Raw genomic sequence first — 18,344 nt, 5'->3', positions numbered from 1 at the left:
GTTCTCCAGAACGCTGCACAAAGAAGGGGGCTGGGTCCTGGGGCCACTCCCCGGGGACTGCGACCTGAGTTCTCCAGAACGCTGCACAAAGAAGGGGGCTGGGTCCTGGGGCCACTCCCCGGGACTGCGACCTGAGTTCTCCAGAACGCTGCACAAAGAAGGGGGCTGGGTCCTGGGGCCACTCCCCGGGGACTGCGACCTGAGTTCTCCAGAACGCTGCACAAAGAAGGGGGCTGGGTCCTGGGGCCACTCCCCGGGGACTGCGACCTGAGTTCTCCAGAACGCTGCACAAAGAAGGGGGCTGGGTCCTGGGGCCACTCCCCGGGGACTGCGACCTGAGTTCTCCAGAATGCTGCACAAAGAAGGGGGCTGGGTCCTGGGGCCAGGACCTCCCTGAAGCCTGACACTGAGCACAGTTCCTTGGGCATCCCCCACCTCCTCTGTGCGATATGGACATTGACCCACGTTATCTTCCACTCTCATCTCTGTGATAATTCGGTCTTGAGATGATCAAAGACGGGAACTGTGGACAATCTCAAGTGAGAAAATCCATGACTGAAGCTTTCACGCTGGGACACAATGATTCTGAATGTCCACAAAGACGACCCAGCGGGCGTGTCAATCACTAACCCTCGTGTCTGTGCCACTTCGGTATGAAGCATATTCTGTTCTCTTCATCTAGAAGTTAAAAGTCGTGTGTGGTATATAGAGTAATCTTACGTGCAGTGGCGCTCCGTGTCTGCACGCACCCTGAGTGGCACTCCGTGTTTGCGCGCACCCTGAGAAAGCAGGAAAGTGCATCCACACGTTGCCACTGGTCACGGTCAGCAGCCTGAATGGCGGGGGAAGGCTTTTACTCCCTTTCTTTTCATCAGTTTCTGTGATGTTTGTGACTTTTACACCAATCAAATACTACTGTAAAGTTTTAATATAAATAAATGTGAAGCCAAGTAAAATACTATTTTTTTACTAGAATACAGCATTTCCAACCACGCGGAATAAGTGCTTCCTTTATTCCTATATGTATTATAACAAAAGAGAAAAAATTTGAAACAATCTCGTAAATCAGAATAAAAATGTATTTGGAGTGGTGTCAGCAAAAAATGGCAGAGAAAAGAGCTCCAAATTCTAGCCCTCCATAAAAAGCAACTATATAAAAAACAAGAAAAAGTATCAGAATGAGCTTTTTTGGAACTCAGAACCCAGCTAGCAACTGTGCAGGAAAACAGCCAGTTTTCAGTACAGACCGTGACTGTGATACTCTAACCCGCCGAGTCCGCTCCCCTCTCCCAGCTCAAGGGTAGCTATGGAAACACCAGCCTGAGTTCCATGTACAGGCTTAGCAGCCCTAATCCAAAAGTTCAAAATTCATAACACGCAAAGGAAATGTTAACTAAGAAAAAAGAAAACACGAATAACCGACATGAAAGAGGGGTCATCACCACAGATCCCAGAGACATTAAAAGGTAAACAAAAGAATGTGATGAACATCTATCTAGGCCCACCAACGTGACAACTCAGATGAGACGACCAATTTCTTGAAAGAAACAATCTGCCAAAACAGACAAACTGTAGAGATCTCTATTAAAGAAATCAAGTCAATAGTTAATAACCTTCCAAAACAGAAAGTACCAGGCCAGATGGGCTCACTGTACAGAACAAAGTATATCAATTCTCTACAGTATCTGCCAGAAGATGGAAGCAGAGAGATGACTTCCTAACTCATTCTATGCCGTCGGCATGACCCTAAAACCAAAACCAGACAAAGACAGTACAAGAAAACCACAGGCCAGTATCTCTTATGAATAGACAAAAAAATCCTCAATTAAAAAAATCAGCAAACTGAATCCAACAATCCAACAGAATTCCATACCACAATCAGGCAGGATTTATTCCAGGTATGCACAGCTGGCTCAACATTTACTTCTATTTTTCTTACAGACAGGGTCTCACTCTGTTACCCAGGTTAGAGTGCAGTGGTGCGATCATAGCTCACTGCAGCCTCCAACTCCCAGGCTCAGGGGGTCTTCCTGCTTCCCGAGTAGCTGGGACTACAGGCACACACCACTATACCCAGTTAATTAAACAAAAAAAAGTTTTCTTACAGACAGAGTCTCACTATGTTGTCCAGGCTGGCCTCAAACTCTTGGCCTCAAGCAATCCTCCCACTTTGGCCTCCCAAAGCACTGAGATTACAGGTGTGAGCCACTGTGCCTGGCTCGGTTCAATGTCTGAAAATCCTTCACAGCAGCAGGCTGAAGGAGAAAATCACAAGATCACATCATAGATGCAGAAAAAGCATTTGACAAAATCTAACATTCCTTCATGATGATTCCTTTCAGCAAACTGGGAGTGGAAGACAGGCTTCTCCGCATGAAGACAACACCTATCATCCACGGCCAGCAGGCGCAAGGCTGTGCTGGAAACCAGATGCTCTCCCACCAAGACAGGACGTGAGGCAAGGATGCTCCCTCTCACCAGACTTCCCAATATCATGCTGGAAGCCCAGATAAGGCAGTAAGATAAGAAAGGAAATAAAAGCTATACCGATCCGGAAGGAAGGAATAAAACTGTTCACAGATGACATGATTTTCTATGTAAAAAACGACAAAGAATCCACTAGAAAACCTCATGAAACTAACAAGTGATGACAGTCAGGGTGCAGGATTCCAAGAGTCAGGAGTGGCGCTGTGTTCCCCCCCCAACCCCACCCTCTGCCGATGACAGCCAGGGTGCAGGATTCCAGGAGTCAGGAGTGGCGCTGTGCCCCCTCCATCCCAACCTCCACCGATGACAGCCAGGGTGCAGGATTCCACGTGTCAGGAGTGACACTGTGCCCCCACCCCCCCCCAACCCTCCACCGATGACAGCCAGGGTGCAGGATTCCACGTGTCAGGAGTGACACTGTGCCCCCACCCCCCCCCAACCCTCCACTGATGACAGCCAGGGTGCAGGATTCCACGTGTCAGGAGTGACACTGTGCCCCCCCCCCCAACCCTCCACCGATGACAGCCAGGGTGCAGGATTCCACGTGTCAGGAGTGACACTGTGCCCCCACCCTCCCCCCCCAACCCTCCACCGATGACAGCCAGGATGCAGGATTCCAGGAGTCAGGAGTGGCGCTGTGCCCCCTCCATCCCAACCTCCACCGATGACAGCCAGGGTGCAGGATTCCACGTGTCAGGAGTGACACTGTGCCCCCACCCTCCCCCCCCAACCCTCCACCGATGACAGCCAGGGTGCAGGATTCCAGGTGTCAGGAGTGACGCTGTGCACCACCACCCACCCAACCCTCCACCGATGACAGCCAGGATGCAGGATTCCAGGTGTCAGGAGTGACGCTGTGCCCCCACCCCCCCCCCCCCAACCCTCCACCGATGACAGCCAGGGTGCAGGATTCCAGGTGTCAGGAGTGACGCTGTGCCCCCACCCCCCCCCCGCAACCCTCCACCGATGACAGCCAGGGTGCAGGATTCCAGGTGTCAGGAGTGATGCTGTTCCCCTCCCCACCCCACCCGCCGCCCAAAAGACAAGTTGAAGTCCTTAACCCAGTGCCTCGGAATGCAACCTTTCTTGGAAACAGCATCTTACAGAGGCAATCAAATTACCATGAGACCATTAAGGTTGGCCCTGATCCGCGGATCACTGGTGTCCTTCTAAGAAGGGGAAACCTGGCCCCGTAGAGAGACAGGCATGGAGGAGAGATTCTGTGAAGAGACACAGGGGAAGACGGCCTGTGAGAGCAGGGCTGGAGGGAGGCCCTCCGAGACAAACAACGCCAGCGGCTGCGTAGACCACCAGCAGCCAGGAGGGGCACGGAACAGCTTCTCCCGCATGGCTCACATGAGCAGAAGGTGCAGGTACTAGAGTGCCGCTGTCCACGCAGCAAGTAGTCTGGTTTGAAATGGGGTGGTGGGGGCTGCAGGACAGGTATCTGAGGGAAGAGGCGATCCCAAGGATGCAGAGCCATTTTGGAGATACTGGAACAGAAGTCAGCAAAAAACAGCCCAAATCCGGCCCCTGCCTGCGCTGTGGGTGGGCATCTTACGGGCACACCGTCCTGGCTTCCGTACTGCCAATGGCTGCCTCCGCCCTGCAAAGGCAGAGCTAAGAAGATGGGACAGAGGTTACGCAGCCTCCAGGGCCCAAAACATTCACACAAAAAAGCTGACTGACCCCTGCACTAGGAGTTTAAAATGAGTGAAGGCATCTCACACAAGAAAAAAAATGATTTGATTAAAAGCCTCAGACAAGATAAACGGTACTCAAGAAAGTGTACAATCTGACCACTTCCCACGGCTATGCAGACAGAGTCCACTGATTTCTGCCCCTTGAATCAACCCATAAACAAAGCACGAAGTCTCTCTAGGGTTTTGGGATACACGCAGATACTATCAATCGAACATACAAATGCAGGCAGCAGGGCTGGGGCCGCAAGGGGAAGCAGGCCCGGCTCACACACACGCCCACGGTCTCCGAAGGTGGCCTCACCAGCACCAGCCACGGGGAGGGAGACAGGAGGGCGCATCCCGGCACCGTCACACAAAGGGCTGGGGAGGAAGGAGTCCTCCTCTATCCAGGCAGGCGGGTCCTGCTGAATGTGCTCACGGCCAGAAATGGGATTTGGTTGGATGGACAGCTAAGAAAGTAACTGAAGCGAGAGATAGAAGCAGAGGCAACCACAGATGTGAGAGCTGCTAGCCCCGGGAAAGGGACATGACAAGCCCTTTGCTGAGTTGATTTTACACATATTACCTTAATCAACAATTTCGATATTAGAAATAACTCCTAGGAATGTGGAGAACAGGAGAGAGGCCCCGTCCCACCGTCTGCTGAGTCCCCGCCAGCCAGGCTCTGCCTTCCTCCCTCCTAGTGTCCGCCCCTGGAGAGTGACTGGCACACAGTGAATGATGTTCGGTTAATCCTCCTGACAGCAGGCCAGTCAGAAACACTCTGGGCATCCGTAGCACTTCCGTTCATACCTGCCCTCTTTCAAAGAAGCTGGGACGCTCTCTTTGGAGTCGACTGAGTCCTCTGATGCAAAATGCAGTCGGGAAGCCTTCCGCTCGCTCTCTCTCACGGGGCGATCGTCTAGAAGAAAAGGCCACAGAAGACTAAGCAGGTGGCAAGCGGCGGGCGGCTGCATCCACCCTGGGGCATCTACACAGGGCAGGGTGTCCATCCCCTCAGGGCCAGCCCTGCTCCCACTGACCTAGCACTGGAATGCTGGGCTCTGGTGGTCCCACAGCTTCCCGGAGATGCCCAGCGTGGTGCTGAGGCCGCCTGTCCCTCAGAGCTCACTGCTGCGCACAGGAGCAGCCACACACAGATGAGGCTCACACACACACACACACACACCCTTTCTCTAAAGTGCACACCAGGTGCAGGGTGGGATTCTCAAGTCACACTCGGGTAACCCAGAGAAGCCTCCATGAAGGGAGCCTGCCCGGCCGGAGAGGCTGCAACTTCCAGGAGGCCTTTTGGGTCTGTGCTTAGGGCTGGGCCTCAGGGACGTGCGTACCTGGGGCCACCAGGCTCCCACCTAAGAACTCCTGGAGCTTCCTCATGTAAATCCCTGAAAATAAGAAGGTCCCCAGGCCTTCAACCTTGGCACCTTGGAACTTGCAACACATCTTAACCCCCATTTGTAACGTGAATTCTGTGACAAGTTCCCACGCTGCCTCCATTTAGCCTACAGCACGCCCTGAAAACTATAGAATCACAGTAAGAAATGAGTGAGTAATAGCACAATATAATGTTCAAAGCAGAAAAACGGAGGAGTTCTGATAATCACACAAAGATGCTGAGTCAGAGGCCTCTGCAACCTGGGGCGCTCTCTACCCAGCACACAGGATGCCCCCAGGAGACACACATGTGCCAGGAGACCTGCCCCCAACCCCACCCTCCAGCAACCTTTCCACCCCGGCCTTCACCCGCGCCACACTAACGACACATAGCTCTCTGCCCACCAAGACTTTGCTTCACTTCTGAGTCAGTTCCAAATCCCGTACTCCAAGAACATTTCTCTGGACTGTTGTGTAAATTCTAATGCAGCATGTCCGAAGCCAACTGAACTCACCTTCACCCCAAGCCCACCCTCTCCTGCTGGCGTGGTCTCTCCAGACGCCGCCTCCACCCCACACGCAGGCCCTTGCTATCTGCCTCCTCCACCACCAGGGCCTTTCCATGACCCACGCGGAGCCAAGGACCGAGCCCCCTCCGGGAGGCACCATGCGGGGCAGCAGGCCGTCCCAGGGCCCAGCACCTCCGTGGTTCCCGCAGTGCCTCTGACTGCCAGCGGCACTGCTGGAAGCATCTGTCACTTGCGGGAAAACTGCTGTGCTCCTTCTCTGCAGAAACACTAAGATTCTGAATCTAAAACTTGGATGACAGAGGCAATGATTTAGAACTGAAGATTCCAAAAATTACCCAGAATAAGGACTGTAGCTTCTGAAACAGCCAAACTCAACTGTTTATGAGTTACTTGGTTAATCAGCCAAATAAACACTACAAAACAGGCGCCTATTCCTCCCAAACCTCTTATAATTAAACAGCGAAATCCTAATTGGGTTTGGAAACAGTCAGTGTGTCTTGGGGGGTCCACTGTTAATGTCCACGGCCCCATCCCAGGGGGAAGAGTGTCAGGCAGAGCAGCCAGGCTCTCAGGTGGCCAGCACCACGCATGCACGCCGCATGCTCCCAAGGAGGCGCTCCTCGCTGCCAAGAGCTGCAGCACAGAGCTGTATCCACACTGCTCAGGCTCTGGAAGGCCAGCAGCAGAGCCTGTCCAGGGCCCAGCACTTGCCACATGAGAGGGTGAGCCAGGGTCTTCCCTGTCAGTGATGCTGGGAGCTAGGTCTCGCTTTGGCCACACAGACGCCCTGAGCGCCTCCCAGCCCTTGCAGAGCAGCAAATGCACCCCAGTTGCTGCCCTCCCATCCGATGCTCCTGCCACTGCCAACTGCCAGCCCCCAGTGCCCAGGGGAGCTGAGCTCCTGCAGAAGCAAAGTCCACCAGGACCCAGGGATACTGTCAGCTCCTCAAGTCACTTTTAGAAGGTCAGAGAAAAATTGTTTTGATTGTTAGTTACTAAAAAATGGTCAAACTGTGGTAGACTGGGGCATTCTTACAAGAGGACTCCTTTAAACAGATTTCAATCCATACCACTAACTTACACTGTCACCAAACAGAGGGTGTGTATGCTGCATGCTGACAGCTCTTTCCAGCATCTCCAGAAACTTCTCCAAGTAGCAAAGCAGAGCAGTTTGAAATGTTAGAATTTGGCCAGGCTCAGTGGCCCACGTCTGTATTCCCAGCACTTTGGGAGGCCAGGGTGGGCAGATCACTTGAGGCCAGGAGTTCGAAACCAGCCTGGCCAACATGGCAAAACCCCATCTCTACTAAAAAGACACAAATTAGCAGGACAAGGTGGCACGCGCCTGTAATCCCAGCTACTTGGGAGGCTGAGGCAGGAGTATTGCTTGAACCCAGGAAGCAGAGGTTGCAGTGAGCTGAGATCACGCCACTGCACTCCAGCCTGGGTGACGAAGCGAGACTATGTCTCAAAAATAAAATAAAATGTGAGAATTCCATTTACAAACACATGTGTGATCACATCACCGTCAAGACACCACAGGCCAGTCCCCCGTGACGAGGTGACATGGCCCCGCATGGCTCCACGATGGCCCCAGACAGCCTGCCCAGTCTACTCGCTGAGGCACTCAGGTGCTCCTCTACCTGTTTTCCCACCTCCTGTGTGCAGCTTTGCTGACGTCACAAGAACTTCATGGGGCTGACAGGGCGAGGGCTGCTGGGTGTTCATCTGGTGGGTGGCAAAACCCCAGCTGGCCCTCAGTCCCGACGCCCACAACGGACAGTACCCAGGGGCCAGGCACATCACCCACCAACGTGCTTCAGCTGCGGGGCCTCCTTCAGCTGCTGTTTACTTGAAATTAACATATAAATCTCAGTTCTCTAAAAGAACCTGAATGTTCCCCACAGCCGTGGAAAACAGCCTGTTCAGGGCACTCGCAGTGGGGAAAGTGTTCTGTCCTCTGTGATTCTGTTGGTCTTTTGTTCTAACAAGGTAGTCGGGACTCTGTGATTCTTTTGTTTTTGATAAGGTCCTAGGTTCAGAAGGGGGCGCAGCTTTTGAACAGTGGTGCATGGTAGGTCTGACCCTAACAACAGACATAACCAGTGAACGTTTATAGGCCCCTAGCCATGCCAGGCAGTCTGGGAGCTTACAGATATTAACTCAGGTCTCCCCGCCACAACATGTCAACACGGCATTCTTATCCCCCCACTTCACACAGGAGGACTGAGGTAAGAGACCCTGCACCCTCTTCTTCCCCATGGACTCTGGTCAGTGTGCCCCTGGGCTGAGGCCCCAGCTCTCTCTCCTGGATCTCTGACTCGGGGTGGGGTCAGCAGAGACACCACCAGGTGCTCACAGCAACAGCAACAGCAACAATGCCTCCGGGGAGGCAGGAGGCAGACGGGAAGGTGACCTGCAGCTGCTCCAACCCAGGGACCCTCCCTACTTGGCATCGCTGTGGGGGCCCTGGAAGTTCTGCCTACAAGACTGTCATGGAAACCCTTTTCTTTCAGGAGCATGATCCAAAGGTCACTGCACGTCCCCTCCCGACCCTGTCCCAGTGGCGGGGTGTGGGGGACGAGCTGCTTGTCCTGTGCGCTTCCACGTGGGGCAAAACCAGGCAGTGTCCTGCTGTTTAGCTGCACCTGAGAGGATACCCGGGGGCTACACGAGGAAACGGGACAGGAGATGTTCAGGAACGTGCCCAAGTCCAACAGCCATGACACAGAGCACCGGAACAGGACAGAGCAGCCTGGTCCAGGGCTGTGCTCCCACGGCCCCAGCCCTGCGCCCTCCCAGGGTGCTCTCCTTCCAGCCCTGTCCTGTCCAGACACAGGGCCGCTAGAGCTGTGTGTCTGCAGGAACTCAAACCATCAGTGTAGAAAACCAACTCCCTGTTCCAGAAGGAATCAAGCATGTGACGTTGAGCACACAGACACCCACTACGACTCCCCGACTCCCATACCCCGCGGGGACAAAAGCGTGAGGATGGCCCTGCCTGATGCCTACCCAGCTGCCGGAGCTTGGGGAGCAGGTGCACAACAAAAAGGCGGTAGTCAGGCTCAACCTTCACCACGGGGTTCAGCCGGAAGTCCACGTCCATGAGCTCGGTTAAGGCGTGGAGCCGAAACACTTCTGCCAATGAGGAGATGCAGTTGTAATAGAGATTGAGACTCTCCAACGCAGTCAGGTACTGAATGCCCTGTCAACAGGAAAACACAGTGAATTCGTTCACACTTTAAAAAAGAAACACAGTGAAAGAAGCCAGCAACACACACTGACCAACCAACTTAATAAACTCATTTGCAATGAATACATGTCGTTACCAGGAAAAGTAGAAAAATGAAACACGTTCTCATCTGTGAAGTTCTCTGGGCCCCACGTGGTGAGATGGTCGTTTATGGAACCCACATGTGCCGCAGCGTGACGCAACTAAGCACAGCTAATATCTACTGAGGCCTCAGCATGCACCACGCTGAGTGATTTGCATGCACAATTTCATTTAATCCACACGCCACCCTACAGGGTGAGAACCATCAGGGCCCCCGCTTCACAGATGAGAAAGCTGAGGCCTGGGAAGGGGAAAAGATGAGGCAGCACTGGGTGTAGCCTGGGCTGGGTCCGCATCTGACTTGGAGCAGACTCCCGAGCCGAGCTGGTGTCAGACACGGCCTCCATAATGCTCAGGCACCAGGCGCAGGGCAGGCGCATCCCACGGTTCTGTCCGGGCCAATCAGGCCATGGCAGGTGTGCACAGCTCCCCTCACCACCATCCAGGCATCTCCCTCCAGGGTGACCCCGCCAGGAGCCCAGAAGGCAGCCCCAGGCCCACTGCACTGCCACTCAGTAAGTCTCTGGGGTCTCATTTCATTTCCTTTAAAGATATAACCATTGTCATCAGAGGGCTACAACACAACGTAACGTGATGTGTATGAAATATAGCCCACGGTAAACACAAAAACACACAACACAAAGTGTACTGTTTACAGGTGTAAGCAGAGGGTTACAAAACAGACTCCGTTTCTGCTGTGAATGGACTTTCCATTGATGTTGGTAGCAATAAATTTTAAGAAAGAGACCTAAAACTTACCTCCAGACTCACCAAGGAGTTGCGCGAGAGATCCAAAGATTTCAGACCTGTTAAACTCATCAGAGAATGTCCCAGGTGGGTAATCTTCTCTTGGTAAGTTCCAGGAATAGACAATGACCGAAGCTCAGCTAAGAATAAAAAAAATTACGAGATTTTAATCTTTTATTTTGAAAACAATTATAATAACGGTCAAGTTCTTGGTGTTTGGATATACAGTAGAAACTGACACAGATTCTTGGTTTAATTCAACTTTACTCAGGCTCCTGAATCTTCTTCTCGGCCATCTGTGCCCTTCATTGTAAAGTCCAGTTTAGTGCGGCCAAAACCCCCATCCTCAATATCTGCTCAGGTTCCTCATCCCCAGATCCCACAGGTGGTGTCTGGTCACCCTGGCCTCTCTTTTGCAATAATCCTGTTCGGTTGGTTTAGCCCAAATCCCCTTACTCCTCATGTGTCCTCTCAGTCATTTTCCATCCACTGCCCCCGCCCTGATCCTCGGCTATAAACTCCCCCCGGCCCCTGCTGTACTTGGAGTTGAGCTCCATATCTCTCCCCCACTGCAAAATCCCAGCGCAGTGGCCCCAGGCCCACCTCAGTGGTTCTGAATAAAGCCTTCCTCACCGTGCCTGACAAGGGTCATTCAAAACATTTCTTCCTCTAACAGTATATGTAAAAAGATTGAAAGACAAATGTTAACACATGTGTCCTATTGTGGAATAAATCCCTTTATTTTCTCCCTTACACATTTCTGTATTTTCAGCTTTTCTTAGAGAGATATGTATCCTTGTAATCTGAAAGAGGCACCTAGAACCCAGTGCAACTCCTTTGGAGTTGGAATATCAGCACTGACGAGCAAGGAACGTACCTGAAGTTTCAGCTTATGTTTGTCTCTACAATACCTCCAAGCCCACACGCTTCTTCCCACCTTTACTGCCTCTCCCTCCAAAACCGTCTCTCCCCAGGAACACGCCTCTAATTCATCTCCTGCCTCCACTTCTGGCTGCTCAATTCTGTCACCCCTGGGAGCCACCACCATCTGAAACCCACTAGTCGGGTAACCTGTCTGCTGTCCTCCTGTTACAACTGTGGTCGGGCTGTGCAAGCTCCGTGCACCCCATAAGCAGTCATTACATCAGCGTTAACTACAAGATGAAAGTTTCCATAATCAAAAAGGCAGTTTAGATCTGAATACATCAATGCTTTCCTGGGAACGTTTATGTTTTAGAATGTTTTGGTTTTTTTGTTTTTGTTTTCAGATGGAGTCTTACTCTGTTGCCCAGGCTGGAGTACCGTGGTGCGATCTTGGCTCACTGTAACCTCCACCTCCTGGGTTCAAGTGATTCTCCCGCCTCAGTCTCCTGAGTAGCTGGGATTACAGGGACGAGCCACCACATCCGGCTAATTTTTGTATTTTTAGTAGAGATGGCGTTTCTACTAAAACCCCACGTTTCCCTGTTTCCTCAGGTAGCCCTCAGGCATCATCTCAGGTGCAGCTAAACAGCAGGATGCTGCCTGGTTTTGCCCCACTTGGAGGCACATAGGACAAGCAGCTCATTGTCTCCCACACCCCGCCACCGGGACAGGGTCAGGAGGGGACAAGGGGTAGTGACCTTTGGCTCATGTTTCTGAAAGAAAAGGGTTTCCATGACAGTCTTGTAGTTTCCTGACCATGTTGGCCAGGCTGGTCTCGAACTCCTGACCTCAAGTGATCCATCCGCCTCGGCCTCCCAAAGTGTCGGGACTATAGGCATGAGTCACCACGCCCAACCAGAATATGTTCTGATTAAGTTTAAAATTTGGTTTGAGCTCTTCCACTTCCAGGCAACATGGAGGGAACACATTTCACCCTGCTCCTCCTGCATATTAGACCCACCGCCCTGGATGAAAATATATGGAACAAGCATTGGGGGACTGAAAGGAACAGAAGCCAACCAGCTAGGGGCCTCGGCACTTGAGAGAGAACCCAGCGCTGAGTCCCTGGCTTGACTCTGGGGTTTTGTTTATGCTTATCTACTACACATCCCACTCCGGGTGCCACAGAAGCCGGCAGCCCAGAAACACCAAAAGACCAAAAACCGTAAGCCTGCTCTCGATGGCCAAAGGACCAGGAAGGGCCTGGCAGGACAGACTCTCTGTACATCATCAGCCCTCCTGCAACCACACACACTGTTCACATCATCAGCCCTCCTGCAAGCAAACCCCCACCCACCCACACAACCACACACACACAACCACACACACACACACACCCCTCGTCCACTTGGCACCAGCAGGGGCCTTGCAGGACAGACTCTCTTCACATCATCAGCCTTCCTGCAAGCAAAGCGCACACACACACACACACACACACACACACACACACACCCCTCGTCCACTTGGCACCAGCAGGGGCCTTGCAGGACAGACTCTCTTCACATCATCAGCCCTCCTGCAAGCAAAGCACACACACACACACACACACACACACACACAACCACACACACACACACACACCCCTCGTCCACCTGGCACCAGCAGGGGCCTTGCAGGACAGACTCTCTTCACATCATCAGCCCTCCTGCAAGTAAACCCCCGCCCTCCTGCAAGTAAACCCCCACTCGAACACACACACACACGCACACACACACACACACACACACACACACACACACACACACACCGTCCACCTGGCCTTGTGCAGCAGCCAGCACCAGGGTGTCAGAATGGATCCTGACTGCTGTCCCAGCCTGGCTAGAACGAGGTGGTGCCCTTCACCCTCCCAGCCAGTAGGGTCTGCCAGAGGCCGTGGGTGAGGCAGGAGCTCCACGACCGTCCCAGCAACAAGGTGGCACCCAGCAGGCTCGAGTGAGGAGTCTTCTCAAGTAAGGGGATTTAAACAGGAAACAGAGTCTCATGACATCATACCCAGCATGTCCACAATATGATAAAAAATGACCAAGAACCAGAAAAATGGCAATTTGAATGAGAAAACACAGTCAATCAACAGATACCACCAAGAGAGAACACAGCAGTCAGGTCTAACAAGGATTTTAAAGTGACTGTCATAAAAAATACTTCAATGAGCAATTACAAACACTTGAGACAAAGGAAAAAATAGTCTTAGCAAAGAAACAGAAGATAAAGAAGAAACAAATAGAAATTTCAAAGAAAAATACAATAACAAAAAATCACAAGAGCAGTTTAACAGCAAAATAGAGATGACAGATGAAAACTGTAAAACCGCAGAGAAAAACTAAGAGAACCTGTCACAAGCAGACCTGCCCTAAGACAACTGCTGAAGAAATTTTTTCAAATATAAAGGAAAAACAAAAGAAAGAAACCTAGAGCATCGTGGAATGAAGAAAAAATAACGGAACAGATAAACATGCAGATAAATATGTTTCCTCCTGAGTTATTGCAAAGGCTAGGTATTTAAAAAAATCATAATATTAATACGGTTCTCAAGGTATGCAGAAGAAATATTTAAGACAACTAAATTGTAAAGGGGAGAGGATAGAGACCTAAATGGTGATAAAGTTTCTATATTTCACTTAGAAATGGTAAAATATCTGTACAAGTAAACTGTGTTGAACTACACAAATACATTGTAATTTGTATAGCCACCACTATGAAAACCATAGAAGGAGATATACACCAAAACATAACAGATAAATCAAAATGAGATACTAAAAATTTTCGAGTAAGTCACAGGAGGCAGGAAAAGGGAAACAGAAGAAAAAACACAGGAAACAATCAAAAAACAATAAAATGGCACACTTAAGTTCTAATATTTAACAATTAGATTAAATGTAAATGGCCTAAAACACTACTACAAGACAGAGATTAGCAGAGTGAATAAAAATAATAAACCAGGAAACTAATTTCAAATATAAAGATACAGGTAGGTTCAAAGTTCAAAGCAAGTGGATAGGAAAAGATACTCCATGCAAAAACCAATCAAAAGAAGCTACAGTAACAACAGTAATATCAAATAAGACAGATGTCTCAACAAAGAAAATTACCAGGAAAAAAGAGGAACAAGGCCCAGGCACCGTGGCTCACGCTTGTAATCCCAGCACTTTGGGAGCCCAGCAGAGATCACCTGAGGCCAGGAGTTCGAGACTAGTCTGGCCAACATGGTGAAACCCCGTCTCTACTAAAAATACAAAAATTAGGCAGGCATGGTGGCAGGTGCCTGTAATCCCAGCTACTCGGGAAGCTGAAGCAGAGGAATCATGTGAACCCGGGAGGCGGAGGTTGCAGTGACCCAAGATCGTGCCACTGCACTCCAGCCTGGGGGATAAGAAGGAAACTCTGTCTCAAAAAAAAAAAAAAAAAAAAGAAAAAAAAAACAGGAAGACTACATATACTAAAAGGGTCAGTCCACTAAGAAGGTATAAAAATCCTAGCTATGTAATTCAACAAACAGAGCTTCAAAACATATAAAGTGAAAAAAGAAATAGACAAATCCACAATTACAGTTAAGGGTTCCAGACCCCTCTCTCAGTCATTAATAGAGTCACTAGACAGAAAATCAGCAAGGATACAGAAGAACTGAACAATACCATCAACCAACAGGATCTAATTGATATTTATGTATTTACATAACACTCCACTCAACAACAGAATACACACACATTCAAGTGCACCTGGAACATTCAACAACATAGACCAGATGCTGGATCATAAAACAAACCTTGACAAATTTAAAAGAATTAAAATCATACAGATTATGTTCTGGCCATAATGGAATCACACAGGAAAATATCCACACATGGAACGTTAAAAACATACTCCTTAAAAATCCACAAGTCAGGCCGGGCGCGGTGGCTCATGCCTGTAATCCCAGCACTTTGGGAGGCCGAGGTGGGCGGATCATGAGGTCAGGAGTTCCAGCTACTCTGGAGGCTGAGGCAGGAGAATGGCATGAACCCGGGAGGCAGAGCTTTCAGTGAGCCAAGATTGTGCCACTTCACTCCAGCCTGGGTGACAAAGTGAGACGCCACCTCAAAAAAAAAAAAAAAATTCACAGGTCAAACAGGAAGTATCAAGGGAAATTCTTAAAATATGCTGAACTGGATGAAAATTAAAATACAACATAACAAAATTTGTGGATACAGCTAAAGTAGTGCTTAGAGAGAAACTTGTGGCACTATTTATAATAGAAAATAAGAAAGTCTCAAATCAATAAACTACAGTTTTTCCTCAAGAATCTAGAAAAAGTATAAAATAAATGCAAAGCAAGCAGAAAGAAGGAAATAAAAAAAAAGCAGAAATCAATGAAATTTGAAACTAGAAAAACACTGGAGAAAAATCAAACCCAAAGTCGGTTCTTTGAAACTATCAATAACATTCACAAGCCTCTAGCAAGACTAAAAAAGAAAGAATACACAGATTATCAATATCAGGAACAGAAAAGGGATATCCCTGTAAACCTTGTAGCACTAATCAGGGAAGAAGGGAGGACTCGGCGTGTCCCGAGGTCAGCTGCCCTCTCACCTGCTTCCTCAGAGCCCTGTGGAGCCTACTGCCTCAGGATCACGTGGACGTTGTCACGAGGTTACAGTTCCCCTTAACTACTCTACAGATAATAACCTGGACATTATAAATTGTTAAGTTTTCCATTTGAGATATTCTTTCAGGACCTGGGGACTGATGCCAGCTGGTCTAAAGGACCCCACAAGCGGATTCATCAAAGAATGCAGTTTCCACACCCTGATAATTCCACGGCCCTTACCTCCACCAATTGACAACACCAATTTTCCAGCCCCTCACAATCCTATTCCCCTAAAACCCCCAGCTCAGGCTGGGTGTGGTGGCTCATGCCTGTAATCCCAGCACTTTGGGAGGCCAAGGCAGGGTGGATCACCTGAGATCAGGAGTTCAAGACCAGCCTGGCCAACATGGTGAAACCCCATCTCTACTAAAAGTAAAAAAAATTAGCTGGGCATGGTGGTGCGCGCTTGTAATCCCAGCTACTCAGGAGGCTGAGTGAATCACTTGAACCTGGGAGGTGGAGGTTGCAGTGAGCTGAGATTGTGCCACTGCACTCCAACCTGGACGACAGAGTGAGACTCCGTCTAAAAAAAAAAAAACAAAACCGCTCAGATCTTGGGGAGATGGATTGAGGCCTCCTTCCACCTCCCTCCCTGCTAGCATTAAACTCTTTCTCTGCTGCAAACCCCACTGTCTCAGTGTATTGGCCTGTGGCCCCCACAGCACCTGACTGAACCTGTTGGTCCAGTAACACCTGCAGACCATACACAGACATTAACAGGCTAACAACAGCACACCAGGAACAACTCTACACACACACTCCATAAGTTAGCTCAAATAAGCCAACTCCACAAAACCCCACACAGCCAAGACTCGCGGTGAACTAATATGAACGGTTCTCTAACAACCAGAGATACAGAATTTGTTATTTAAAAGCTTCAAAAACAGAAATTGACATGTCCATATGGTTTCACTGGAAAATTCCAGGAAACATTCAAACAATGAGCACACACTCTACAGAACTTCTTCTAAATATGAGAGAAGGCAACACTTCTCAATAGTGTATGAGTTCGGCTTCACCCTGACGCCAAAACCAGACAAAAATAAGCCGAAAAGAAGGAAACCGGCCACCAACATCCTCAAGAAGGCCGAGCGCAACAATCACCACAGAGTGGGCCCAGGAGAACCAGGGAGGGGGTCCCCAGCGGGAGGGCGGGCTGCGCTCCTGGACAGCAAGGCTGGCTCCCTCTTCTCAGCGGATGTAACGCCCAGTCACGGAACCACAGAGACCCGATATACAGGCAGGGGCCGGGACGCCGGGACCCGAACGCCGGCAGGGGCCGCACCTGGGCACGGGGGGTGGGTCCCTCACCTGGGCACGCGCGCCCCGCCCGTCCGCCCGCGACCGTTCCGGACGCCCGCGGCGCCTGCGTAGACGGGTCCCGCCTGCCCACCGTCCGCCGCCGCCCCGGGAAGCTCGGCACCTACCCCCCGCCACCTCATGCTTGCACCCCCGCCCGCCCTCCGGCGCACCCAGGTCGCGGTGAGGCCCTAGGCCGCTCTTCGCCCGAACCGCCTCCTCGCTCAGCACCAGCCGAGGGCCAGCCCGCGCCATGTTTCAAACGGAGCCCTCGGACGGCGCCTGCGCGGCAGGCGGGGCGAGGCTAAGAGAGGGGCGTGACCTGCGTCGGCAGAACCAAGAGCCTGGCGGGACGGGGCGGGGCCTGCGCGGCGGGGCGGGGCGCGTGGCTGGGGGAGGGGGCGGGACCTGCGTGGGCGGAACCAAGAGCCTGGCGGGGGGTCTCCTGAATGGCGGTTCCCCCAGGTACTGGCCACGCGACCCCAGCCCGCGCCCCAGATAGCGCCCTGTCAAGGCTTCCCTGGGCGCGGCCGCCTTCTAGGCCCAGGTCCTTGACATATGCCGTGTCCTCCCGGGGAAACCGCGAGTAGGCGCGGTGGAATCGCGGCTGGTGGTGGGCGTGGGGACCGTGCCCCATCCACACTCCGCTCCCACCCTGAACTCAGCGCCCCCGGGCACCCCCGACTCACTTAGACTCCCCCCCCCAACCCGACCCCCACGAGGGGACCCCTCCAGACCCCCCAGCACCCGCCCGGAGCCTTGTCTGCTGCACGTCCCGTCCAGCCCCGGGCCTCCCAGAGGTGGGCGGGAGCTGAGCTTCTCCCCAGCCAGTCACTCCCCACGGCCGGTCCTTCTCCAGCCCAGAACCTCCAGAGATGTCACAGGCCCAGCACTGTGTCTCATGGCTGACCGCGCCCTGGAGGGTCTCGCTGTGTTTATCCCTGTGAGGTCCTTCTACAGAGCTTTCAAGGAAGACAGAGTTCAGCCTGTTTATTGGGAAGACTTTAATCTCGCTCAAAACATCTACTGTGTCACCGTACCACTGTGGCCCAGTGCCTGGTGGAGTGAGTCCAGAGCCCCAGGGGTGTCCCCTCCCTGCCTTTCTCCTGGTGTCTAGGGGCACCCAGAAACCCTCACCCCAGATTAGACCAGGTCGTTGGCAACGTCCCTGGTATGTCACAGCCTGGGGGGTGATACACAAGGGAGGGTAGTGGGGGTATGTATGGTGGTATTAGACGAGGGTATACACAGGCAGAGGGTGTACACGGGGAGTGTGTGCAGGGAGTGTGTGTGGATGGTGTAGGGGAGTGTGTAGGGGAATG

The 18,344-nt window shown here is 51.5% G+C and overlaps 1 protein-coding gene across 11 annotated transcripts in view; it reads right to left on the bottom strand.

Annotated features, from left to right (window-relative positions):
• The window catches only part of CEP72 (centrosomal protein 72), a 37,737-nt gene extending 20,356 nt beyond the window's left edge, over window positions 1-17,381 (bottom strand). For 5 of the 11 annotated variants that reach the window (XR_010126348.1, XR_010126349.1, XM_063664619.1 and 2 more), the window contains exons 1-4: window positions 17,196-17,322; window positions 10,188-10,315; window positions 9,107-9,299; window positions 4,983-5,091 (exon numbers count right to left, since the gene is read on the bottom strand). Coding sequence is in view for 9 of the 11 variants with exons in the window: in XM_063664619.1 (XP_063520689.1) it covers window positions 4,983-5,091; window positions 9,107-9,299; window positions 10,188-10,315; window positions 17,196-17,277 (512 nt within the window). In the remaining 2 variants the exon portion in view is untranslated. Of the gene's footprint in view, window positions 1-4,982; window positions 5,092-9,106; window positions 9,300-10,187; window positions 10,316-16,827; window positions 17,039-17,195 lie in introns of those variants that run through there. The other 6 variants (XM_063664620.1, XM_063664622.1, XM_054488097.2 and 3 more) reach the window with 5 other exon arrangements.
• Between the last annotated feature and the right edge of the window lie 963 nt (window positions 17,382-18,344).

This window comes from Pongo pygmaeus, chromosome 4 (assembly GCF_028885625.2).
Source record: "Pongo pygmaeus isolate AG05252 chromosome 4, NHGRI_mPonPyg2-v2.0_pri, whole genome shotgun sequence".
Taxonomy (NCBI): domain Eukaryota; kingdom Metazoa; phylum Chordata; class Mammalia; order Primates; family Hominidae; genus Pongo; species Pongo pygmaeus.
The sequence above is the reverse complement of the archived record's forward strand: the minus strand, read 5'-3'. Positions and strand labels throughout refer to the sequence as shown.